Genomic DNA, 27858 nt, shown 5'->3' on the forward strand with positions numbered 1-27858 from the left:
TTTCTAATTCTCCGTCTAACCAGACACTTTTGCTCTGACATTTGCTTTAATCAGGTACCACAAATCCTGGCATTGTCCCACTACTGTATTAATAGAAATTGCCCACAAACTTCCTCTACTTATCTCATGCAGTGCTCTGAATTCTAATTGCACTTTCCTCACTCCTCTGATTCCACACTTTTCTGTTTTAAAACTCAAAATCCTTTCAATTTCTTAACTCACAAGCTTCAAGCCTTTCCCTTGCCTACCTCTATCACTATGAACACAAGAGATTACAAACCAAGATGCATCCTCTATGTCTAAGCAATAACCATGCCAGTCTCCAACACCTTGCCAACAGGCCCTTCCCAAGTGACAGGAATTTCCATGGAAGAACTGACTAAATTCTCTGTGAGGTATGACTGACTTTTAAGTGGGGGAAGTGGAGTCAAAGGCTTGGAACAGAGAGATCTGGGAGAAGATCCTGACAAACTGACTTGCTTGGAGAACAACTACATGCATTGCATTGCTATTAGGTCAGATTGCTGTAGAGCAGCAGCAAGGAGCAGAATGTGTTTGAGCAGGAACATGAAGTGTACGTGTACAACATGCAATGAAATATGGATGAGGACTCACACTGGCCATGATCATTTCTTGGCTATTCATTCTTCAGAATTACTATCAGTAAGGACAACCCCCAAGAAGAGATCCCCATTCTGCCACACGCTCTGTAAGCATATTCCTCACCCTGAAGAGGAACCACTTCAAGAATAACTGATGCAGAGGGTCCAGGAGAACAACACGAGAGAGAAATGCTGCTAATTCAGGATAGAAATGACCTAGGTGGGAAAAGAAAGGAAGGAGACAAAAAGACCCAGGTAAGAAAGAGGACTGGGTTAAGTGGAGGACCTACTGCAAAGGGCCAAGAGTGAGATTAGAGCAAGAAGCCTGCTAGCTCTGGGCTGGAGGTAATCCAGGTGTGAAGTAACTGCTGGAGACACACCAGCTGCCCAAAGGTCAGCGCTCGGAGTGCTCCTGGATATGCTCCTATTTGGTAGCGAATACGTGGCTTCCCTCAAGGCTAAGCTGCAGGGAGTAGGACAGCACTTTTGTGCTCAAAAGGGGTAAAAGGATCATCTGAGATGAATTTAGTAATCATTAAATAGAATCATAGAATCACAGAATCACAGAATCGTTAAGGTTGGAAAAGCCCTCCAAGATCACCTGGTCCAACCATCACCCTACCACCAATGTCACCCACTAAACCATGTCCCTAAGTACCATGTCCAACCTTTCCTTAAACACCCCCAGGGATGGTGACACCACCACTTTCCTGGGCAACCCATTCCAGTGCCTGACTGCTCCTTCTGAGAAGAAATGTCTCCTCATTTCCAACCTAAACCTCCCTTGGCTCAACTTGAGGCCATGTGTTTGGACTAAAGTCTTCAAAAAAATTTAAGGAAAAAGTCATGAGAGCTATGCTGCTTCTTAACTGAAATCAGTAAGTACAATAACTAACCTGCATACTGAGGGTTGTTGGGTCACACAACATTGGAAAAGACAGCATGGTTATTTCTATCATGATACTATTTTAATCATTTAAGATTAAACTTTTTTCCCTTTCTGTCGGTATCCAGTGAGAGTTCAAACTTTGGCTTGCCCCTAGCACCTGGCACTGAGCCATCTAGGAGGTAACTCAGGAAGCATATAGCAATGTCTCATTAATCACTCAGAGCCTAGTATGTTTCTAAGAGAGAAACTGCTGGGGTTTAGTCATTTTTTGGGCTCACTTTTGTACCAGTTTTGCTGAGGTCACTACAGCTGTGTGATAAAACAGCAAGGATTTGGACCTTTTGCCAAGGTCTGCCACATCGAGCACGGCGCTGAAGGCACAGAGCTGCAGGTCTGGTAGGTGGAAGCATTGCCCTGGCTTCAAACCAAGGCAGGCAGTGAAGCATGGGGTAATTCTGTGCAAATTCCATCACATTGGAGGCAATTTTTAATTTTCTAAATAAAAGAAAAGAGCAACACTTTTTACATCATTGAGGTTTGCCCTCACTTAATCTAAAAGCCACCCCCTTTTGCATGTCAGCTGAGGATCCGGTATCCCACCCCATTTCCATTTAAGCACAGATGTTCTTACATTTTGCTACAAAAACTGCTTTTTTCCATCAGCTGAAAATAGTCTATTTAGCCTGTTATGACAGAACCACTTTATAAAATTCATGCTTTCCCATTTCCTGCTTGTTCCTGTTATGGAAACATCTTTGACTACATACCGTCATTTCCTCATCCTAAACAAGTATTACCATTTTATGTCTGTGTCTAATTTTTATTGCATGTGTAGGTCTCAGCCTTTCTATGTCCAAACAGCACTCCACAAGAAAGTTGGAAGTTTCTGTCAGTTTTGTGTCTAACACCCACAATACTGTTTGTCCAGCAACAGATACTTGTGGCTCCTCTCACCCTATGTGTAGCACCAGGTAGAGCTGCCAGTCACATTTGTCTTTTTCCTACATGATTTGCGCAGCTGTGTTGCAGTGTGATGGTAAAGTCATTTACAAATGGCATCAGGCTGCCACACTGGAGTAATTTCTCTGAAACTGCCCATATTTCTCATTTTGATTTGCACACATATAACAGCATCAAAATGTCCTTCTGATAAATCTAAGCAGGAGCCTTGCCTGCCACAGATACTCCCCATAATTCAGCAGATGAGAAATTTGATTCTCCTTTCACTTATACCAGTGGACATGAGGCTTTCCTGATTTTTCACCAGCACCAGTAAGGCACCCTGAAGTTCTGGATATGGTATTTTGGTGCTCCTCAGTTTCAGACAGACAGAGACATGTCATCTGGCTGGACACTGGGTCCCACTTCCCACTGCCAAAGCCCAGGCAGTTGCCTTCCAATCTGCACAGCAGGGATTGAACACACTGTGATGTCCCACTCTCATAGACAGATACTTTATTTTCTGCAGCACATTGTGTGTTCGGTACAAGGCTGGCTATTTCTTGCCCCAGCCTGAAAGGAAAACCCATGCCCATGCAGTCAGAAAAAAAGTTTGCCCATGACTGGCCCATACTGACTGGTTTTGCCCTGGCTTTGTGAAGCAGACTCCTGGCATAAATGGTAAGAAGATTAGTGAAAAGAACTGACATGACTTGGGCTCAACACTCCCCGCAGGCCAATGACACCCGCAGCAGTAAAGCAGCACTTATACCTGTTTTGGGCATTCGTCCCTTATGAATAGTGGAGAAACTCAGCAGTGCATTTGGTGGTAGTCAAAGACAAATGGGACGCATTTTAACAACTGCCAAGTGGCAGTGCACAGAGGCTGCCAGGAGCACTCACCTCTGCTCCCGTCCGTGAACTATTTTTGGTCGTGGCCTCCATGGAGCCAATGCTGTTCCCATGAAGCAAACAGCCCCAGCTTCACTTCTGGAGAGGGACAGCTGCAACTCCTGAAGCCTGAGGGAGCCTCCTGGCTTACTACCTGCAGCTGCTTAGAAACAACTCACTATCCACCTAAACCCCGGCTCAATCTCTTATGTTGCAGCTCTACGTCTTTCTTAGTCATCACCCACCCATGGTGTTTAAACAGCCAATAATTAATAGGACAAACTGAGGTGAATTATTTTTCTCCAGGGTTACTGATGGCTTCAGAACTTGAGTGCACTTTCCTGTAAATATAAATTTTGCATGCAGCAAACTATAAAACCTGCTTATTCAGTAGAAGGCAATAAGAGAGAGACCCTAGGAAAAAAAAAAAAAAGGTTGACTTTTTTCCCTTGATTTTGTTGTGAGAACTGGGTTAATATTTTTCACCAGCAGATAAAAAATACAAAAACTTTACAAAATGCAACACTGCATCAGGAAGACAACTGTAGTTTGCAGAGTGGTGCAGGCTGACACGCTACAGCCCGGAGATGCCATCACAGCTATGAAACATTTCTGCAGCTGTGAAACATATAAAGGATATCTCAGAAAGCTGCAGCAATATGAAAGGAAAAGTTTAGAAGTTCCACAGATAACTGGTTGTAGCTCAGAACTTGTTGCAGACAGAAAAATACTAATAAATAATTGTATATCACCACCTACTGGTAATCCTTCTCAACTAACACTTGTATGTTGTATTCTACAGCAGTCACTGAACTTTGCTAGCGAGTATTTCTTTCCTATATCTACAAAACAAAAATGGTATTTATTCTACATGCCTATGTATTTGTCTTTGCATTTACATATAATTATAGAATGTAGGAAAGCTGTTTTACGAGGAAGAGAGATTTAGATTTGTTCAGAGCATGGATATTCTGTAGGTAGTGGACTGCTGCCTGTGCTGACATGATGGGTAACATCATTGAGGTTCCCAAGGTAGTGAGGTGAAAACTTGGCTTTTCTGGGGTCCCTGGGAATTTTGCCATTGACTTCAGCAGAATCAGGGTTTTACTGTTCTCCAGACACAAGAAGCAGCTGTTTTTAGAGAGGAATGAGAGCTACCATCACACAGATCCTATATCGAGGGGTGAATCTGGGAAAAGAAGGTCCAGCATCAGTGTTGACCTGACACAGCCAGCATATGTCTAGAAACTAATTCAATTTACCAGCACCTCCTCCGCAGCGCTCTGTCTCACACTTCAGAAAGCATCGGTGATGCTCCAAGGCACTGAAGGGACAACGCTGGCTGCCACGTCCACTACCAACAGCTAGACCTGGCCTCCCACTGCAGCACGCCATCACCCAGCCTGCCTTCACTGCAGTTTCACAGAGGTCAGCACCTGTTCTTGGATGTGCTTTGGCAAAGAACTGCCCCTGCGGGCAGCAGTTAATGGCAGACAAGCCATTAAGTCTTAAGCCTCATCTCCATTGCACTCCAGATTTTCTGTGCTTCCCCTTGAGGAAAAATTAGTACTAGGAAATGGAATTATGGTGCTTCTTGATCCCATCTTATTTTCTCCACCATTTTAGAGCTCTGTTGTAAGAGCATAAGCTAGCTGCTGTTATCAATAGATCATGCCAGAAATGTACTGTCTTCTGCAAGAGACTGTAATCCCGGAAGTAAATACAGCAGCTCCCAAGCTGAATTCACCTTTTCATGGTTTTCTTAGATCAGTGGAAGTGGTGGAAGTCTTGTTTACCTAAGCAAGAATAGGTTGTCTAAAAGAATTGGAGTAAAATGATATTGAATATGCTGCTGGGGAATAACACCAGACTGTTTAAGCACTTAATGATCTACATAATCTGTCATAATTTCATGCTACTACAGTATAACACTACAGCTCTATTTTAGCAAATGTCACAGTTGTTCAAGGGGCAGATGTTGTCTTCATGGTAATCTGCCTGCTGCAAAATTTTTGAGTTATCTGGCTCCAAGAAAGTACTGTACTCAGATTTCCTTTACTCTCTCTCCCTCTCCCCTGTGATTGTTTGAATGTACGTACAACTCTTTAGTAATGATACCTTTATGATATCTTTGAACCTGTCAATTCTTTTTTCATTATGAAGCACTCTGTGTATACAATGCATTGTATTTGCATTAAGTTAATCAACATTGGCAGATTATAAAGTTGGACAGGCATGGAAACTGGGCTTATTTACATCCTGTTTAAGGACAATTGCCCCCAGACATTTCAATAGCAATATGGACAGATGTTCCCTTGAATGAACAAGTTAATGTTTACATATTTATCTCAGAGCATCCTCTGAATGTGCTCGTATATCAAATAATGAACTTCGCTTGCTTACACCATATCAGTTCGTTTTCCCTCTGGAATTTTCTTTGTTCTTTGGGAATGTCAGTTCACAGTTATGTAACCTTTCCATCAAAAACTGGATCTTGCTATGCCACTATCTTTCCTTGAATATCAACCATCTTAAACTAAATCTTATTAACAAATACAGTAATTTATTTCATTTGAATGATAATATTTTAATAATATGCTGCAATTTGGCTAGGCAGTTTTCCTTAAAAAAGTAGAAAAACTACTACTAGTACTATTAAACTTCTGTTTGTTGGTAAAAACTGAGAATATTAAGATTTAAGTAAATTACTTTTTTCTAGGTATCACAGAGAAGAAACTGAAAAGAAAGAGGGCAGTTATGAAAGTGGCGCAAGCAGGGAAAGGACATGGATACTGGATGCAAAATAAGCCATGAGGAGCTTATTACTACTTACTGCTACTACAGGGCGTACTACTACTCACTCAGTGCAGCAAACTGCATCTTCCTAAAGCAATTTTTTTTCAAACTCTTCAGTTGATTGGTATTATTTGATATAGAACAGCAGCTTCTATACTATCCTATTACACTTAAAAGCCTAATTGCAGGCACTCAGACACTGAACTGGGAGAAATCAAAGCTCAGATGTGATTACAAAAATGATACAGCTTCCTAATACCAAAGATTTGGAGAAAGGTAAACAGGTAACAAACCAATAGAAAATGACTGCAGTGCAAACTCTGGAAGAATGTGCCAAGTTATTCTGGGCTGCCCCAGCAGATGGAGCAGGGAATGTAACAGCACCTTTTCTCCTGCTTCCCTTGGTTATAGTCTGTTATCATCTTTTTTTTTTTCTTTTTTTTTTTTTTTCCCTAAAACAAATACACAGTCTTCCTGTATCTCATGTTTTATCGTGGCTCAGTAGCTGCTCTAGTTGCTAATCTCCCTAAATTAGCCACCTGTGAAGCGTAGCTCTTAATTCATGTTTCCTACACCGTCATACTCACAACTCATTTTTATGTCCCCATTTAGGAGTCATAGAGATTGGGATGCTGGAAGATCCCCAGCCATCCAGGATCATGTCAGCTAACGCAAGTGGATCTTCCACCTTACTGGAACACCATTTCAGAGCTGGGAGCCAGCCTGGGACTTCTGGCCAAAGTGGGGTATCTTCCATAGGGCTGTAGCTGCTGATCTGAGGGAAGATGGGCCAGCAGGGAATTGATAGTTGGAAGCCATCAGTGAGTTCCCCTTGATGTGGGCTCACATGGCCACTTTGGGACTGAAATCTTCCAACAGTACAGGGAATGAATAAGCTGCATTAACAACACCAACTGGAAAGGCTCCGCAGCCTGGGAAGGCTGAGGGCTGCCTGATGGGCAGAGAAACATTATCACATCTTTCTTTGGACAGTTGCTCTTCTGTTTCAGGAGCCTCTATCATTTTTCCTACAGATCTATAAACAAGCACAGGGCTTATTTTCTGAGAGCGTCCTTTGTGGGTTGCTGCTAGCCTGTTGCCTAGGTATGAGAAATTTTGCCTAGAGTAACTGTACATAAATCTGACCTTTAATGTGGACCTTTAATGTGGACTGTGCAAAATGTGAAGAATTAGACGAAGTGTGGGGCACACAGCTCTGTGATTGATCCACATTTTACTCTTCCAATGGAAAATACATGTCCTTCTCATACTAGAACTGCTTGAATATATTTTCCCCATCTCTATGTACTACTCTTTAGAGTATTTGTTGGAAGATATGAGAGAAGAATTGAACAGTGAGTTCCTTTGTATATTGCCGCAGAAATCTGCCAGCCATGGCAGATCCTTTTTTGTGATATATTTCTCTTTGTGATCATATTTATATATGGGCAAAGTTTTTTCTTTTTTGTCCTCATTTTTTTCCTCTCTCTCTTTCTCTTTTTTTTTTTTTTTGGCTAAAGGAAGCTGTGGAAGTGAACAATGTCTTCATTGTGCAGCAGAAAGGAAAAGTAAGGCATGTTGTTGTAATAGACATAATATGAAAGCATGTTGAAAGTGTGAGGCTGCCCAACCATCCAGATCAGATCAAAAAGAGATGAATACAGGACTACATAAACAAGCTGTCTAAAGCACATCCGACTAGCTTTAAATGTGAATCAGCCTTCTGGCCTGAGAAAATTGAATTGCAACTGAATACAGATGGCTAATTTGAAAAACTATCTATCTGTGCACAAGTTTAACAAGTAATTCTGATTTTCCACTACCAGAATTGCTGTGATACCGTATTTTACCCATCTCTGTTTATATGTTTTTTATGTATTTTTAATGTATACAGGCAAAACCCAGAGATTGATCTATTATGGCTTCACTTTGCTAATAAAAAAACTTAAAGCATAAATAGAAAAGCAAAAATGAAAAAGAAATACATGAAATGACATGGTAATACAGAAAGAAAAAAGTGATGGATGAGGGATGACAGGTAGGTGTAACAGAGAACAGGAGGTGAGGACAATAAACACAAAACACAAGGTAAAAGACAGAAGCACTGAAACATCTGTAAAGTTTACAAGTTGGAACAGATTTTTGCTTTTCTTAACAAATTAACAAACATGGATGCTCCAGTAGCCATATGGCTCAAAACTCTGATCTTGTAAGTTAAGCAGGTTTTGTGTAGTGTGACATGTGGTGGCAAACTTCCAAAAAGCACTCGTGCTACAGAAAGCATTTGACTTACTGAGTCAGCGTGGAGACAGCTCCCCAGAAAAGCAAGGGCACTGTGCCACCAGCACAGCATCCCTTTGGATGAGACCCGTGCAGCGAATGTCTGGCTGCTTCAGGCAATTCCACTTCCCAGGGCAGTTTTCTCCAAAACTGTCAGGTTAGCTCAGGAGGTGCAAAGACTTCCCGTTGTGACGGGTGAACCTTGCTGAAGGAATCGGTGTCACTGATGGTTTCAGCTCTTCTTCGCCTCTTCTGCCCGCGGTCACCGTCCCTGTAGTGAAAGGAGAGTGCCCAACTCCATCTCAGCCACCCCAGCTCAGAGGTCAGTGTCCGGTTAAATTTATTCTCAGATGTGTTTTAAGACAAAACGTCAGCCTCCCATCCAGGCACCCACACTCCTGTTTCTTCAGGCCCCTCTTGCCGCAAGCACTTGTGCCATGTTAGCAGAGCGTGAAGGAGAGCAGCCATGGTGTCTTCCCCACAGCGAGTTTTGCCTAACCATCGCAGTGTTACTTCTTGGGTAGCTGCGTTCAAACCTATCTAAATTCCTGCTGTGTTTTGCTTTTCAGCAGACTCGAGTATTGCTGTGACCCAGTAAAGGCAGCACACAGAGGTATATGGTCAGCCAGGGCAGAGAGACGTGTTTGTAGTCCTCTAGTCTGGTGTCACGCTTCATCGAGACCACAGAATTTCACCAGTGGTGCCTAACTCAGAGACCAGGGCCTCTGCCTGAGCTAGACCGTATCTAATGTGAATGTATAAACGTTCATTTAGAGTCACTGGGAGAAAGGAAAAAGAAAAAAACAACCACTGCATTCCTGAGGAAGCAGTGCTAACAGTTAAGTTGCTGTTACTGTGAACTACATGCCTTATTTCTGCTATGCCTGGCTTCTGTTCTGTCTTTATGACATTAAAACAAAGGACGTGGAAATGCAGATGCCAGAGGAGAGTTGCTGGCTTTATTTCAGTCCCTTCCAGTGAAGTCCTGTCTGTGTCCCGGGCACAGGAAAAGCGCAGGCGGCCCTCCTGCGTGCGGCCTGCAGCTCGTATCCACCCACTTCCTCAGGGCACCCTCTGGCCTCCCTCCTTCAGCCTCCCCCCTTCATGAAGGAGCCCGCAGACTGTGGGACCACTGCCACAGGGGCCAAGAGGGGTCTGAGGAGTAGGGAGGAGGACCACGGAGAGAGAGAGGGATGTTTTGGGGGTGCCGCCCCGGGGTGGGTGCTGCTCCCTGCTCACGCAGAGGTGATAAACAAATGCTCTCGCCAGGCTCTCCACAAGCAGCTGCTGTGTTTCCCTCGCTCTCCCGTTGCCCCACAGGAGGCCCTGGAGGCTCGTTTGGAGAAGTGTTGGGCACACGCAGCCCAGAGTGAGCTCAGGAAGGTGGTCATTTAACAAACAATCTTCTGTATCCTCACCAAAGTGAAGTAAAATGTCATAGAACAGAAAGCTCAAAATAATGCACTGTGAGCACACTCCAGTGAAGTGCCTCGACTCCCTGCCTGTACCTTGGGAGTCAGGACAGAAAATAAATTAGCAAGTGTTTGCACAGCACTCAGACACTAGAGCGTTACTTGGAAAAGACTGTGACAACATTAGCATTTCCATCTTCACAGCAGAGTTTGAATAGCAGGCAGGAAATTGGGCATGAAACTGCAACTGAAGAGTGGAAAATCATAAATTCCCCAAGCATCATCCATTCTGCTGGCTGGTGGGGGACAATGGGAGTAATATGTTAGATTGTACTTCGAAGGCAGGATGAAATGTATGTGAACAGTGAGTCAGAAATAATGTTACCTAGGCTATTTTCACTCCTATAGTTTCTAACATTACGTACTTTAACTTGGTGAAGCTCCCATGATGTAATTTCTTCTACAAAGTAGGTTTTTACACTGAAATTCTTATTTCTATATGCAAATTCCAAAAATTCTTGTTTAAGAAGTCTAGAGGTAAGCTGGTAGAGCTCAGTGCAATGCAGCAGTTCCGCATGTTGGTTTGGGGCTGGTTTGTTCCAGAAACACAAACAACATGTCAGGATACTCCTTGCACCTGGCTTGGAGCATGGCCAGGTAACTCACTCACAACTGCCCCAGGTTCAGAACTGCTCCACTGCAATTATTCTCCTTCCAGTACTGACAGGGTGCTGTCTTGCACAACTTGTACATGCTTTCTGTGACTGTTTGTAACATCTCATTGTTGAATGGGTGGAGAGTTTCCTAGCAAACAAAAGCACAGTTTATTCCCAGGTTCAAAGGAGAAATGCGACTTTTAAAATAACTACCATGTATTATTTTATGATGATTTTTGCAGCTGCTGTGACTGATACCAATCAGTAGGTGGCCTCTATTATTCCTTGAAAGTTGGCACAAGACTCGGGAGGTGGAGAGGAAATATATTGACAATGGAAAATTACCATGAGATTGCCCATGGGTGTTCTAATTTTGGTAACTTTTACCATTTGTTCCGCAGCTCTCAAGCAATAGATAATCTTGGAATCCTTTTTGCAAATAGCTCGGGAACTTATCAAGAGCCATTTATTTGGGTGTTTCACATCCGACTCCTTCAAGCTCTCCAGTCTCAGAGGTGTTCTTGGAAAGGTAGAGGAGCCAGGCCCTTCTGCTGCCCACCTCTGAACTCTGGGGTGCAGAAGTAACTCCCTAGTCCCAGATTCTCCCTTGACATCACAGAGACTGAGGCACATGTCATCCCCTCCCACGCTTTGGTTTCCCTGGAAAGGAAACTCAGAGATGTGGGTTTGGCTAGCAATGTAGTTGGAATTGCCTTTGGTCTACAGGTTCAAAGCATAAAGACCCTGAGACATGTTAAACTGCACTGGTTGCACAGATTAGACATAGATATTTTCAAATTGTTATTTTTCTATTTTACTACATTTTGTTCCTATATTTAAATGAGCAATAATTTTGAGAAAGCCTTTCATTATAACAAGGTTAATCTTTCTCTGTTCGAAAACCTGTTCTTAAGCAAGAACATCTTAAGCATTTTCATACTGTTCTTCAGAATCTTTAAAGGAGTTGTGTTTCATGATGCATTTGGAGATGAAGATGAGATTAATTTTTGCTAATAGCGCTTTTCATTCCCCCAGGTGGATGTGGTACTGAAGCTACTACCTGTAACTTGGACTTGGACACAACGTTCATCAAACAAATAATAGACTATACAGAGATGAGTGTTTTGGCTAGGACATCATCATAAAGAACGAATGTCCTTTGCAGCCTCTAGGGTAAATGTGCATTGACAGTGTAGGTCTGACATCCACTGACAAGCACTGCTACCTTGATAGTAGGACGTCTCAAAAGATAACAACAAGGGATTAAGTAATGCAGAAAACAGCAAGTAACAAGGTAAGAACAGTGTCTCTGCAATGAGAGAGACCAAAACAAAATATTGCCCTTCCATGGTCAGAACCAATAACCAGCAGAACTGTACCACCTGGACAGCAGTCAGTGGTATATCCGCCATCTCCATGCTATAAGGGCACTACCCTGGTATGGATTCTCCAGGGTGGGTACAGGGCTTCACTGCACGTGGCTCATTGCAGGATGAAGAATTGAACCCCTTTTTGAGGTATAAATCTTGTAAACTTTTCACTTCACTTATGAGGACTGGAAAACACACATTGCGACAAAAATCTCCGTTTAGCGTTAATTAAGGTTTTAATTGCACAGGTAGGTCAAATGACGAAATAGCCTGTTAGTGCCAGAAGGAAGGGAATCCCTTCCCTCTCAATCCCATTTCTTCCTCCTCCTCCTTTCCCCTGTTCCTAGCCACACCCTCCCTTCCCTTGCTCTGGCTGGCGCTGGTGCTCACGAAATCCTGTTGTTGCTAGTTTAGCACACCAGCCCAGTAGAAAAATATACATGTGTTTTTTTCTGGGTGGATTAGAGTTGTGCTGGAGCAGTGAGTTTAAGCTGTCCCACAGAAGAGCCTGACAATTGCTGGGACTGGCTGAGGACCAGCCAGCAGCTACAGGGCAGGAGAAAGGGACTGGAGGTGGGAGCAGATCTCCCTTGGGGCTGGTGAGCTGTTAAACACCATTGTTGAATGCTCAAGTTTATTTAGTTTAAGGGAATCTTTAGGGCACTCAGCATATTTAACTATCTATATGATGAACAAACTTTGCCATTGGGCAGTCTAGTGAAGAAAGATTTTAAAGACCAAGAATTGATGGTAGCTGAGTTAATACTAGAAGCATGGCAAACGCGTAAGAATTATGATAATTAAGTATAAAAGCTGTATAAAATTTCTCTGTTTTGGATGTTCTATATGTGATAGTTTCTCTAGGGGAGTTTCTCCAGACGAGCTGTGGGAAGCCCTGCGTGGGGTGGTGAGCCGCAGGCCAGGTGATGTGGTCACGGCAGGCTCTGCGACGTCAGGATTTACGAATGCATGACGACGGAAGGGAAAACAAGACGAGATTAAAAATAAATAAATCAGTAACCGAAACGACGCAGCAGGAAGAATTTGATTTTAAAAAGGACAATGGATATAAAATGAAAGCGAGCCTTTCCTCAGGCAACCAAGCGATGAGAAGGCAGTAAGATGTGCAACACGCCGCGGGCAAGGCACCGCATGTAACGAGGGACAAGGGCGAAGCACCGAGGGCCACCACCCCTTCCCCGTGGGGGGCCGGGCCACCCCCACCCCGGGCTCCCCAGCCCCGGGCTCCCCAGCCCCGGGCTCCCCTGCTCCGACCACCGCCGCCCCCCGGCGGCCGGGGCCCTGCCCCTTCTCTCCGCCGCCGGAGCATGCGCGGGGCCGGGCCAGCTTCGCCGCCGCCCCCGCTCCCCTCATAGCGGCGCCGCCGGGAGCTGCCGGAGCCGCTGGTGCCGCCGCTCGTCCCTGCGCTGAGGGCCGCGACCGAGGGCAGCCGCCCGGGCCGGAGGTAAGGGGGTCGGGGGTCTTCGCTCCCCTTTGTACTTGGGCACGGGGCGGCTTGTGGGGAGCGTAAGGGGGGAGGAAGAGAGGGAAGGGGCGCGGCGGTATCGGGGGAAGGAGGGAAGGAAGGGCTTCGCCCGCAGAGACTGCGCGGCCGTCGCTCCGTGCCCGGCGCGGAGGAGCCGCCGAGCAGCCATTTCGTGGGGCCGCGGCGCGCCCGGTGCCGGGGGGCGGCCGGCTCCGTCCCTCCCTCCCTCACGGGGCTGCCTCCCGCACCGGGCTCCGCTGGCCGCCGTGGAAGGAAAAGAGCGAATAAATAAAGTCTGTGTGCGCTGGCGTCCTCTCGGTGTTTTGGGATTGGGAGGAGAGGGGGTTTGGGGTCTGTACTGCCTTCTTTTTAGGGCCGCATAATGTTGCGGAGCTGGTGTGGGTGTGTTGCGCCTTTTGGGGAGAGTGAGCCCTTCTTCAGGCCTGAAATGGAGGCAGCAGACTTCTGAGCAAAGTGCATAGCAAGAGCAAATGCTCAGAGGCCGATTAGATAGTATCAGAAGAAAAACACTTTTTTTTTTTTCTCTTTTATTGGAGGACACCTCTTGCAAAACAGTTCCCGTGTTCCTGCTGTCTCAGCTCGACCTTCGGGAGGTTTTGTCCTTTAAAGACAAAACTTCATCTCATGGCTTTCTAGCTGTTCGGGAAGCCAAAACCAATACTTTGCTATAGGTGCTGGTTTTGTGGCCTGGTGTAACCTCTCTACAGGTATAAAATGCTTTTATTCCTTCCCTTTTACCCCCTCCAAATACCGTCTGCTGCTGCTTTCAGAGACAGCGGTTGCCACGGACAGGTCAGACTTCAGTTGGCTCTTAGCCTGCATTCAGCTCTGTTGTTTCCGACCCAACTAATGTCAGGAAGCCCGTCATCTTCCAGTCGAACCACTGTGTGTAGTAAGAGCCAGGTCCTACATACAAAACTTCCTGCTGATAGCCCAAGATTGTCACGAGTGCCGCCTCTCTATGGTCTCTGCCCAGTGGTCAGGCACTTCCCTTGGTAAATAGGATCCTCTCGGTGAGACAACCTGCTGACGGGGCTGGCAGCTGGGTTTCTGAGCTTGAGCGTACTCAGAAACTAGCATTTTCTCCTTTTGCTTTCATTTTTGTTTTCCTGAAAGCTTCAGGTTACTACTATATGTGTTCTCCCCAGGATGTAGGAGCCTGTAAACAATCAGGGCAAATAGTTCCGTGTTGGTGTAGACTGGAGAGTTGCCCATCTCCCTTCCTCTCCGCTTTGTGGTTACCACTCCCCAGATCCTGCAGAAAGCCATGGCTGTTCAAACTTCGTGTTCAAATCTGTTTTTGTTGTGAGTCATGGACGGATTCTTCCTGAGATTACTGGCAGTCCCCGACAGTGATGATTGTTGCTAAACAGTCATATTTTAAACTAAATAGGGTATTTTGGGGGCATCTCACTTTACCTAATGAGTGGTTAGACGTGTACTTCAGTGTTACAACTGCCTGCACGGAAATTGAAAAAGCTCCTTGCTGATGTAAAAGCAACAAAGCTGGTATGCAGAGAGACAGGCTCACTGAATGCAGTGACAGGGGTGACCGTTATTCTGGCTATTTATTGAAAAACCAGAAATAGTAACCAGTGAGATTTTAAGGAGGGAGCTGGTAGGGCAGCTCCTTGGTGGCCGTGACAGACGGTTGGATTTGGAAGCTTCCAGCTGGGGAAGGGAGGTGGCCTGGGCGGCGGTGCCAAAGCGGCGGGGTAAGCTGCTGGAGTGCTTTCTTAAGTGTTTGGGGAGCTAATATATGTTTAGTTTTGCTAGTACTCTTCTACAGAAAGCTCCATGTTCCTCATAATAAAGTAGAAGAAGTTTCAGATGGCAGTCTGTGGCAAGTGTGACCAGAGATCGCAGGGCAGGATGAGAGTGGTCTGTGGAGGAAAACCAAAGCTGGTCCAGGTGGAAGCTTGCCCATGTGGAAATGGTCGCTGGGACCAGAGACCCAGCAGACCCTGGGTGCTTTCTGTGCTACCGTGCAGATGTTGGAGCTCACGGTGGGCTTCTGCTCCCCTCGTTGCCCTATGATGGGACCACTGTTCCGTGGGGTGCTGACTGCTGACTTTGAATGTGTGCTGCAGCTGAAATCACCATGACCGATGTAGCTTGGAAGGAGATGGCCAGTCTGATGCGTGTATATCCTTGTTGGTATTAGCAGCAGAGTGCAGTGCCCATGCGTACCCGAGCAAGGGTTTTGCTGGGCTTGGGTTTGCATTTGCTGTTACCATTTTGGTTGAGCAAAAGCTTTAATTGCTTTCAGGTCAATGCTGCCTTAAAATGGAATTTTAAACTCACTTTAAATGTGTTTAATTTTTAAGGCTTCCAGGTCTTAGCTATGTTTGGTTTAGCTGCAACAACTTGACAAAATTGTCAGTTGCATGTAATTACAAACGTGTGGCCAGTTATGTCAGGACAGTTCAGATCCCTGCCACATTTTGGGCTCTTTTGAAGTTTTAATTGCAGTCTGACATGATACTTGAGCTCCTGGGCACTCTGCTGAACAAAAAGAAAAGCTGTTAGTGACCTTGATGTAATGCAAGGAGACATCTATTGTGTTCCCGCAATGTCATGTTAGGCATCAGATTTTTTTTTAATCAATTCAGCATCTGCATGTGAAGAAGTAGTAGCTCAAGGATTTATATACTCGTCGCTTTTAGTCTGGAATTATAGTTAATTTGTTACACAAACGAGGACCTCTAAAGTATTTGGATGAGAAATTAATCCCCAAACCAGAAGCTTTTAGTAGTGTTGCCCAGTTAACTGTGTTCTCTGAGCCATATGTAACTTGAAAGACTTTCTTATTTTGTTGTCTTCTGCTTCTGTTCCTCTTCTACCCTTCCTCCTCTCAGTTAAAATGTTCATATAATTTGGGGTGAAATGTCTTATTACTCTCTTGAAAAGCTCTGTTGACCTTGGCGAGAACTTGAGTGAAGGATCTCCTGAAAATGGCATTTCCTAAAGCCTCTGGTGCCCAGCTGTAGCAGAGCTGAGTGTCAGTATGGTGCATTACAGGATCATGTGAAGTGTTTTTTATTACTTCCTGTTAATGTTGTCACAGAGCTTTCCCAACATCACATGAGAGGCAGGCTGAAGTCCCTGTGGATTTTGAAACTCGCCACTGACCGAATCTGGCTGGCTCAGGGTCTCTTGCTACAATTAATGTGGTACAAGTGGACATGGGAAGCCAGCTCTGTTGAGTGACTCCTTTATAGGAACGTCAGAAGTTATCAGAGTGTTTAGATACTTTGGGGAATAGTGTGAAAGCTTACGCAGTTGTATATAAATTACTGTTGTACTTGTGTGGAGGAATATGATTAGACTTTTCTTTCAGTCCTCCTCATTGTTGCATCATTGCCTCCTATGCTCTTTCTTTGTGATACTTACTGCGGAACAGTTCTCTCTGTGTAGGATTTCTCATAGCTGAGACCTAAACTTTGGCATCACTAAGTACAGTAAATAAAGCCTATTATACAAAGGCTATTATTGATAATAGATTAAATAGATAGCCTTAATGGAATTTGTCTTTAGTGCTGGGTATCTGTCACGCTGAGACTTGCAGGTCACAGCTGAAGTTATTTAATGCTTTGTCTGTTTTCTCTTTTGTTTTTTAAGTTGTAATGCTAGGTAAATACCTGATGTCTAACCCTGTGTTGTTTGCTTTCCCCGTTCTGTGTCTTCCTGCAACCCAGTGAGACTGCATCAAAATGTCTCTCTATCCTTCCCTGGAAGATCTGAAGGTGGACAAAGTTATTCAGGTATGGTAGGCTTTGAAAATAGTGTTGGTGACAGTAATAGATGTGTTGGTATTTAGTACAGGGAAGGGAGCACTTTTATTGAAGTTGTGATAAAATGTTTTACCATTGCACTTCTAAGGATCATTGGACCCTTGAAGTTGTAGGTTAGGATTGTAGTTGGGATTTCTTTGTTCCGTCTGGCATGTCCCATGTGCTTCTTATGTGAAGATACAATTGGGTAACACTAAATTTACCCCCCAAACAAACAAACCCACCCTGCCTGGAGCTACAGATCAACTGCTACAGTTTGTGATCTAAATGCTAAGCGTGATCTCTTTACAATTTATCTTTTGTGACCACTGAATGAAGCAGTGAGGAAGTGGAAGTAGGGTATCTCTGTGTTGAGTACTGAAAGACAAAATCTGTGTCCACAGCAAATCAGTGAGATTAAAATGGCTGCTGGTTTAAACGTAAACTTCTTGCACTAAATATTCTAACTTGTTCTTTCTGTCTAGCATTTGAGTTGGAGACAGTTCTTCTAAATATGTTTGATAAATAATGAGTCACTCTTGCTCTGAAACTTCTCTCTAAACACAACTTCCTGAAGAGGACTACGGAATCTTCTATTTTTAAACATTATTTCCATAGAAAACATTAAGTAATTCAATTGTCTTGTTGAATTAAGTGATTCATGTGTCCTGTACAGCATAGTTTTCATTGTGCCGAAACTTTTCCCCACCTTTAGCTCTGTCTTAGAGATACTGGGATAGCTGTTCTGTCATACTTAGGTTACCATACAGAGGCCTGTTATTTTGGCCTCATGTATTCATGATCAGTGAAAAACAAGGAGCTGAGATACTGTGAGAAGGAAGGGAATTGGCTTACTTTAATACTGTCTCTTCTATTTGCAAGTCAGTCAGCAATATAGAAACTAAACTTAGTGTTATCACTGTAGGATAAGTTGTGCATTTGGGACCTCCTGTAGAAAACTCTTAGGAGGTCCATTTCTTTCAGAAGGTGTTAAACGAGTAGCGTCGAATTGTGTGGAACGTGAATTGCAACCTGCAAGTGACTATGGCAGAACTCATGACTAATACCTGTAAGCAGTGAAAATGTAGAGTTGCTGCCATTCAGCTGAAAAAAAATAATAATTACAAAACACTCTGCAAAGGACCTTCTTCTATAATTTTAAGTTTTAAAGTTTGTCGGCCAAGTTTAATGTCTTTCAGAGAGATCCTAGGCTCTTTAACTTGCTTAATAACAAAACTGGAACTGAGGTTGATGTTATTGGTGCAGCTATTCTGTGTTATTTGTGCAGCTACCTCTGAGGACAGTACAAGTTTCTGTTGACGTAACTTAATACAATATGCTGCAGTATTATCAAACTATTTGTTTCAAAGAAAACAGCTGACTTCAGAGCTTCAAGATAATGGTAACAATGGATAAAATAATGCATAGTCTCCTGGCTGCATAGTAAAGATTTCGTAACTTTTCTTTTACAAGATAACATATATGAGTTTCCTTGCTCTTAGGCTCAGACTGCCTTTTCTTCAAATCCAGCTAATCCAGCAATCTTGTCTGAAGCTTCTGCTCCTATTCCCCAAGATGGAGGTAAGGTCATATACTGTGTGGTATCCTGACGTTTTGGAAAGCAGTTATGAAACTCTATAGTTAAAGTACAGTCAAATACCTATAAACATGCAACTATTTGCTGAGGGTGAGGCCATGCCTCTTCGGAAACGCTTGCCCAAGCGCAGACAAAAAAAAGTGGCAAATACGAACTGTTTTTGTAGCTTTAAGAAGCCTGTTTTTTAAAGTGAGCCTAACATAACAAGATCTGTTGCTGGTACTGTTTGATCTCTCAATAATGCTTACCTTAAACACTTAAGTATGTACTTATCACGTGTTTGTAAACTTCAGAGAGCAGCCTGAGTCTGAATGTCTTCCCCACCCCCAGCATATGAGCTTGCTGGGGAACAAACAAGCTCAAATCTCTGTCAATAGAGAAGTGGAACTTCAGTATTGTCATGCTAGCAACATAAAGCTTCCTGCAGATTTTGGGGTCAAATGTCTGTTGGGAAATCCATCAGACCTAAAGTTGTATTGACTGATACCTCTTCCTGTTTACCCCATGCTCGTATACATCCACAAATACGCATGGGTATGTTTGAATTCTGGGCTATTAAGTTATGTTTGGTCTAAAGGACCTAAAATCTCTAACCAGCATGACCAGCTGCAGTGCTGGAATAGCCATCAGGAATGTTGGTGGATCAGATACTAAAGCATGGTAGGTGTACCTTTGTCTCCAGTTCTGCTCTTGGAGTTGATGCATCTAAGATCACTTTAAGGATGGATTTTATACAGCTCACCTTAAATCCAGGAAGGATCTACGTTCTTACCTGACCTAACCTCATTAGAGTAAGTTTGTTTCAGCAGTCCTTCTCCCTGGCAGCATTTTTTTTCGACTGTCTGGAGTTTGAATTCTCCTGCAAATTCTGTGTCTACTGTACTGCTGGCCAAATGACATTTTGACATCAGCTTGTCTGCAAGTTGCTCAGGAGCTGTGTGTGGCTGAAGACTGCTTATCACTTAGATCACCTTTCCCCTGGGATATGTTATTAACAATCTCTAGGACATGCCAAGCCCATGGGGGATCTCTGTCTTGGTAAAGGCAGGAGAATATACATCTGACAGCTCTTGGTGATGATTTCTGCTGTTTTGGAGACTCGTTTGAATGAGAATGTAATAGCAAGATTCATTCTACGTTGTTGTCTTTTATGAAGAATGAAGGAGAAAAATCAAGTCACTGCAAAAGTCTTGGGAAGCTTTAATTGTGTGTAATCATAGGGGCTTGAAAGGCAAGCAGAAGACAGCCACAGAAGTACTCATTAGAGGCTTACTAATCTGTGTCAGTGAAACCACTTTGGAAATAAGATTGGACAGTTCTCATATGAAACAGGATGCTCACATGACAGCTGAAAGTATTAAGGGGCAAAAAAAGTTTCTCGATGGGATTAGAATTCCTTGTAATGGCCTTTGAGTTCCTTCCCGGAAAAGTAGCTTTCAGTTTCTGGTCAAGTGTGGATTCTTATAATAGCTGTTCTTATACATATACCCATAAATGAACACTAAAAACATCATCTGTGTGGATCAGGGAGCCTGCGTGCTTTCAAGGCTGCCCCTTGTACCACTTGGCTCTCTGAGCAGCCTTTTCTGTCTCCGCTGATTTGGTCAAAAGGGCATGTGTTCTGGTAACTGCTTCTTGTTAAATAGCATCACTTAATTATCTGTGGAATGTCAAGAGCAGCATCAAGCTTCTTTCCAGAGTGGTTTGACTCAAGGTCCGCCAAATCTGACTTTTCTCCCATTCCCAGCCACCTGCTCCTCCTCAGAGTAGAGGAATGTCCTGCTGGATATTTTAAGGTCCACTGTTCTTTTTCTGTTGGTATGAGGACTGTATCTAAAACAGACTTCAATTTGAAGCTATGGGAAAATGACAGCTACTTTCTCATGAAGAATATTATAGTCATGTTTGCTCTGTGTGTTGCTTCTTTGTATGGGCTTCTGGGGTTTCTTTTTTTTTTTTTAAGACTATCAGATGCTACACATTCAGTAGCTGTTGGTTCCGTGAATTCCTCTTGTACTGCACGCTCACTTCTGTCAATGCCATTCCCTCACACACTGTTTTCTAATGTATCCTGTGTTCTCCAGCTAGCCTGATGTGGGGGTGGGAGGGAGAGTAAGTAGTTCCCAACTAATTGCCTGTAAACTTTGGAGGAAAGAAGGGCTTGTCATTGTGGACTGGAGCACAACATTGGTTTTGGAACTCATCGCCATATATCTAATATTGCTTGTGCCATAAAGGAAAGGAATGAATGGAATTACTTAAAGAACATGGAGAACTTTTAGTTGTCTCAAAAGCACTGCTCCTGTAGTTGCTTTTCTCAGCTGGGCTAGAATAACAGTCCTGATTCAGGTGGATCTTCCGCTGTAATTCTCAAGTTACATATATTATGATACTGCAAGACTTGTTTAAGTTGTTGTATGTGTGATAACAATATACTGTTCTGTTAAATGAACACACATTAACGGTTTTTTCTCGTTCATATAGGTTTATACCCCAGATTATATCCAGAACTTTCTCAGTACATGGGCCTGAGCCTCAATGAAGAAGAGGTGCAGAGAAACTTACCAGTGGCAGCAGCTGCTCAGCCACAAGGGGTAGGTATCAGTCAAGCATGCTTTGGAAACTGAAAGTATAAAGACTAAATGTATATCTATGATTCCAGATAGTAGACTTATTTATAGTATGTACCTCACCTAACTGGTAAATGATTTTTTTTTAAGTAACAGAGCCTATTTTTCTACAGCTTTAAACTGAGCAGTATACTTCCAGTTTTGGGGGGGAGGAGGGGAAGAACTGGTGTCGTGACTTGCATTTTATTTTTGCTTCTTTTCTCTTTTTTTAATCACTTCATATAAACTGACATACAGGTATTTTAAAAAGTTGAAATTAAGTTGTCTGGCTATTTTGTCTTAATCAGCAACTGGTAACACGACCTTCTACTAATTACATGGTAGCTCCAGTGACTGGAAATGATATTGGAATTCGCAGAGCAGAAATTAAGCAAGGCATCCGTGAAGCAATTTTGTGTAAAGATCAAGATGGAAAAATAGGACTTCGCCTTAAGTCTGTTGACAACGTAAGTATAGAAGTTTGTTTTTGCCTTTACAGATCCTGCTGCTGGATTAAGTTAGTAGTTGAATTAGTGTATGGTCATGGGACTTGCTTGTCTGTTACTAGAATTTGAAAACCCTCTGTTAGATCTGAAACTAGGGCATAGACTAAGATCTAATCTTATAGCAGCAATTTATTTTCATATAACACCTGGAGAATACTTGTAGTATCTCTTCAGAGTATAAAATGTTCTTGCAGAGCTGCTGTGACTCTAGTTAGCAGTTTAAGTACTTCCCAGAGTTTCCACAAAGGTAGAGATAGAAGTCTTGAAGTTCTCAACAGTAGGCAGAGAAAAGTGTGTGGTGTAAAAATACCTCTCCTTTTATAAGCTCTTGCAATATGCTACTCATGAGAAAAGTTAGGATAGTGAGGGTATTACCTACATACAAGGAGTAATTTCAGAATCTCTTCTCTAGTTTCCTTTAACATGAGTGTAGCTGCCAAAAGATCCAGGAGGTTGTCTGCTCTAGAGCTTCCCTGTTTAGATATTTTCTGATTCTCAGTGTGAAAAATGACACTTTTGGTTGTCTTTTTTTTTTTTTTGGGGGGGTGTTTTGGCCAGGTCATTTATTTACTCAAGGTTTCACATAGGATTAAAATGATTCTGTAGTTCTAACCCAGGAAATACTGGACTTTTCCTAGAAAGTAGTGTGAATTCCTCTCTGCTGCCTGCCCTCGCCCCATGGGAGGGTTTATCTACCTTCTGTGTTGACCTCATTTATTTGGTTTTGGGGGTACTTTGACTGGTAATAGTTTCTGGTTTTTAACACTTTTTTTTTTACTTGAGGTGCTAGCAGTCAGTAAAAAGTTGAAAACTAATGGGTTGAGAAAGCAGATTTTTCCTTCTATAGAGTTCTTAGTATTGCTGATCTATTTCTCGAGCTATATATAGACTGTCTTGCACAGGAATTTGTGGTCAAATACACAGGCAGACATGCAAATTTAGTACCAGTCTGTATGATCTAGTTTTTCAGATTTCTTGTTAAAACAACAGCATTTACTCCTTCAAGGAAGGTGTTACTGTGAAGCTTGTGTCTCTTGATTTCAAGAAATCTAAACAGAACAGACTTGCCTGTTTCCTAACTTTATTTTAATGTGAAAATCTGTCACTCTCTTAAAGACATCTATAAACTGACAGAAATTTCAAAAATGCATCTTAAGCACTTGTTGACTGTCTCTCCTTTTGTCAACTTGCTTGGTATTACACACGAATAGAAAACCAAAGGGCTGTGTATTCTGTGATTGGCTTTCACGTTTAAGGAAGAACATCCTGTTTCTACAATGCCCCATTCTTTTGTAGGGTATATTTGTCCAGTTAGTCCAAGCAAACTCTCCAGCATCTCTAGCTGGTCTGCGGTTTGGGGACCAAGTTCTGCAGATCAACGGTGAAAACTGTGCAGGATGGAGTTCTGATAAAGCACACAAAGTTCTGAAGCAGGCTTCTGGAGAGAGGATTTCAATGATCATTCGGGACAGGTAAGGCTGGCTACAGATACAGACTGTTGGAGAGATGGATACTTTGTGAAGTTGGGTCTCCCTCACTTGAGAAGCATGCCAGGCATACAAAATATTTGTTTGTCTGTATACTTTACTATTAAAGATCATTAGAAATGTTCCTTTTTATGAGGAATAGCCAAAATAATACTCAAAATGGTCACTAACTCGAAGTGCCATTGCACACCTCTTGCTTGGGCATGATGAGGCCTGACATCTTCAAGATAAACTAATGAGTGATAGCATAAATTCTGAGTTCAAGAGTTCTGTGCTTTTTCTGACATGACTTTTGCTTGTACTTATTGAAGCTTCTACTTATTGAAATACCAATAAAGACAGTATCAAAATAGTCACTGTACTAATGAGCTTAAATTTTTCACTTCCATTTTTATTTAGCATGGTACTCTTTTTGTGAACTTCATTGCTTACATATGAGTTCATGCCAGGCTCACTAAAAGTATGCTTGATAAACCAGTATGTTTTTAATCAATATTGGATATTTATTGTATGTAGTAATAATGGGACAGATGCAGCATGGTCTCTAGGCTGAGAAGACAGATGATGCATGATGTGACTAAGTACATGTCTTCAGAAACTTTTTCAATGTTCTTTTGTGTTTAAGAATCAAGTTTGACCCCAGTGGGGGGCGTATGACTTCTACTGTATTAAATCAAAATACTGTGGTGGTAGATTCCCTACTGTCTACCATTTCTGTGCCCAACTTCTGCCCTCTTGCTGGATTTCTTAAGAAGTTAAGACAACTTTAAAGGTTCATTGTCTATAACACAGTGGAAAAGTTGTTGGAGAAGCCTTTAATCTCCAGAATCTTGCAGTCACCTACAGTTGTCAAAATGGCCTGCAGTATTTTAGCTACCTGCTAACATTTGTTAGGCAAAACTTAAGTTTGAATGGCCATTTCTGTGGTTGGTTGTTGGGGGGTGGGTGGTTTATTATCCAGAGGGTGGAATACCTGTAGAGTGACTTCAGCCTAGAAAGAAGAGATTAAAATAGCAAGTATTCCCAAAATGAAGTTAAACCCCTACCACTTTTCATTGTACTCTTTAGAGACTCATACATCAACTACATCAACTTTTTGCAAATCAAAGGTACTGAAATAGTGTGTGGTTCTCTCTGTGGTTTGGTAGACTGAAAACATGTTTTTGCATTTTAAGATTCTTCTGTTTCTTACAGGCCTTTTGAACGAATTATTACAATGCACAAAGACAGCACAGGGCATGTTGGCTTCATATTCAAGAATGGAAAAATAACCTCAATAGTGAAAGACAGTTCTGCTGCGAGAAATGGACTTCTTACAGAGCATAACATCTGTGAAATCAATGGCCAGAATGTCATTGGACTGAAGGTACGTTTCGAGGCTTCTCTGTGGTTTCCTTTCTATAGGCAAGGCAACTCATTCTCTTCCTCTCTACCTCTACCTTTTATAGTTGGTTCTCAGTTTTTAAGTTATGTTTTGCCAACTGCAGAGTAAGTTTCCCCCTGCCAGCCTGTGTCAAATTATAGTAGGATGTCTGTATCCCTACTCCAGTGAGTTCCTGTAAGGAAACTGTAAGGGGTGACTCCGTAGGAAGTTCATTAGCACTGCAGCTTAGTGATTTGCCCTGAAGGTTAAATACTGTAAGAAAGGAGTTGTGGGGCTGTTAATCTAGACACATTCATGCACCTTAAGTTCCTGAACTGCTGCTTTATTAGTTATTTCAAGTGATGTTGCTCATATGATTTCTTGTTCAATAACAGGACCCCCAGATAGCAGACATCTTGGCAACAGCTGGAAACACAGTGACAATTACCATCATGCCTTCCAGTATTTATGAGTATATAATAAAGAGGTAGGTAACAATCAAATAAAGCAGCCATGGTGTTAATTATATCAAAGCTGACAATTATTTTGCAGGTTAAATAAAATGTAATTAGGTCTTGCGATGAGAACAAACCTGATAGAAGGACTAGTTAAGGTAGTGAAGTCTGAAAATGTACATAATCCAGTGGTTTTAATCAGACTAACGTGATTTGGTTCTGTTTTTAAACGGTTGATAGGTTAGTGATGCTCCTCTGACTTTTATTTTTTGTGAAAAGCCCTCTTCTAAACATAACTCGACTAAATTTGAATCTGAGTACTTTGAAGTACATGGATAATACAAGTCTTTGTTACCTTGCAACTAAAATGTTTCTAGTGCAGCTAGTTCTGGTGATGTGAACATGATTCTTGGCAGGATATAGTTGGGTTTCTCTAATCCTTTGGCAGCCCTAGCTTTCTACAGCTAAATCTCTCCTGGAAAAAAAAAGTCTTAGAGCTGCTAGGAATTAATTGTAACACTTTGAATGCTTAAAGTATAATTAAGTGTTCCTCCCCACCCCCATTGTACGCTCTTCCTACAAAATTGTTTCCAGAACAGCCATATTCCCTTCCCCTCCAGCCTTTTTCTTCCCTCCTGCTTGTGATACTGCTCTGCACAAATGTCTGCATCTTGAAAGATGTTTGTGTCACGACCCAGCTGCTAACAAAATGTTGGGTATTGGGGCATCTCTTACTTATGCAGTTTAGTGTAGCTTTTCTATAGCAATGTATTTGTTAAAATGGTGGAGTGGGAGACCAATTTTTAAATTGAATTAAAGGGCTAGCAAGGACAAAGATACACTGAACAGAAGCTTTTAACAGGCTTCCACGTCTGTCTTAAAAAACTGAATGACTTTTCCTTTTCTATAGGATGGCAACTAGCATTATGAAAAGCCTGATGGATCACTCTATTCCTGAAGTCTAAACATGCATCATGTACATGTCTGTACGTACATATGATGAGAATTCCACTAAACTTGGGCTATTATACTCAGTGATTTCTTTCTTCTGCACATGAGCCTTTCTGGAGGCCAAGAGAAGATATGCTGCATCAAGCATTTGCATCTATAATGGCTGGGAATGTTACAGTTCAACCTATCTTGTTTATTCACAAACTGTAGAACTTGTAGCCTTATATGCTTGACGAATGTGAAATTCCAATTGTGTTATGACTTTTTGTAGATCTCTTCCTTAGTTTACTACTCCTATAAGCCATTGCAACTAAAGGAACCAGATATCACTTGCAAAATTATGTGTTGTTACCTAGGGCAATGCTGTGCTTTGTATGTTTAAGAGAAACAAGTATTTTTACTGCTTTCTGTTTGCAAGCGTAGATATGAAATAGCCTATTTAGAAGTATGGCTAGTACTAGTTTATTTCTTGTTCTAGTAAATTCTGTTTACGCAAGTATGCCAGCTAAGCTGAATATAGCTGAAGGCATCATTCAGTAAGTATATTAAATAAGGTAGTGTACAGATAACCAAATCTTTTTATTACTTGTTATACAAATTGTAACTGATACGCTTATCTCTCGCCTTAACCAAGATTCAGAAGTAACCAAATAAATGACTGAAACTTTAGATGGTGTGTGCACGTTCTTCTTGAGATGAGCTGAGACAGGTTTCTTCCTTAAGGTCACTTTCAGCTGGCAAGAAAGACAAGGTAGGAAATAAAGTTTTAAATAGCTTTCTAACAAAGGTCCTAGGCATGTTCAAGGCATGTTTTAAGTTAAGTGACCTGAAGCTAAATGCCAGGTGGTGAGCAGTTTCTTTTTTCATGTTCTATTCTAGCTTCTAGCTGTGAAGTTGTCTTTCTCATATGTTGCAGTAGCCCAATGCGAGTAATTTTAGTTTAGTATAGGTATTAATGGGTGCAGGAAATCAATTTAGATTTCCTTTTCTAAATGAACCAGGATCCAAAATTGGTTAGGGAAGATGGTACCTGACTTACTTGCTTGTCCATCTAACTGAAAAAAACATTTCAAAAGGTGAGTGCAAGTGCAATTAATAAAACAGTTCATAGCTTGACCCTGCAATAAGTATAGTCCCAGGTTGCCAATCCCTTACTAGCATGTGTAGCTAGCTGTAGCTTTTCCAGCTTGTAGGAAATGCACTGGGGGGGTAGAGTTGGGAATGCACAGACATACTTTTCTTCCTGGGAACACTGCCAAATTTAGCACTTCAAGTTCAGCCATTTCTGGCTTCTCAAATGAAGTTCACTGGTTTTCTCTCACAGTAACAAAACCTTACTTCAGGTTGCAGTGGTGATCAAATTCTTCCTGGGAGCCACTTTAATTGGATTGTCTCTAAAAACTAGTGGGGTAAGCACTTACTGGCAGTAGCTGACTTCATGCAGCCTTGGAATGGTTCAGAAGCATGGGAGTTGAACCTGTGACCTGTAGCAGTAACCTTAAGGAACTCTAGCACAGTAGCTTACTTAGCTATGAAACCCCTGTAGCCCAAAGAATGTATGGTCTCTGTCTCTAACCAACTTCTCCTTAGGAGCAGACTATTTAGCAGGGGACAATTCTACACCCCTTCAAACTTTAAAACCCCTCATTTAAGTAAACCTTTTCAAACCTGTAAACACTAGTTTGACCAGCTTTTCACTGACTAAATCCCTTCAATTCCCTACTGAGTGTAAGTGGATAAGTTGTTATGCTTATATTATGTATATATATATAAAA

General features: G+C 42.4%; 1 protein-coding gene across 3 annotated transcripts; it reads left to right on the plus strand.

Moving 5' to 3' along the window:
- Positions 1 to 12921: 12921 nt before the first annotated feature.
- LOC121064341 (syndecan binding protein) lies at positions 12922 to 26752 on the plus strand. Of its 3 annotated transcripts, none has more exons than XM_040545641.1 (9): positions 12922 to 13300; positions 17041 to 17106; positions 18618 to 18696; positions 21197 to 21306; positions 21630 to 21788; positions 23124 to 23299; positions 24509 to 24680; positions 25073 to 25164; positions 26043 to 26752. In XM_040545641.1, exons 2-9 carry the CDS (start codon positions 17056 to 17058, stop codon positions 26095 to 26097), a joined length of 894 nt encoding a protein of 297 aa, XP_040401575.1. In that variant the 5' UTR covers positions 12922 to 13300; positions 17041 to 17055; the 3' UTR covers positions 26098 to 26752. The 3 variants fall into 3 exon arrangements, with proteins under 3 accessions (XP_040401575.1, XP_040401576.1, XP_040401578.1); XM_040545642.1 differs by lacking the exon at positions 12922 to 13300 and adding an exon at positions 13884 to 14049; XM_040545644.1 differs by lacking the exon at positions 12922 to 13300 and adding an exon at positions 14995 to 15057.
- Positions 26753 to 27858: the final 1106 nt, after the last annotated feature.

Source organism: Cygnus olor, chromosome 2 (genome assembly GCF_009769625.2).
Source record: "Cygnus olor isolate bCygOlo1 chromosome 2, bCygOlo1.pri.v2, whole genome shotgun sequence".
In the NCBI taxonomy this organism is placed as follows: Eukaryota; Metazoa; Chordata; class Aves; order Anseriformes; family Anatidae; genus Cygnus; species Cygnus olor.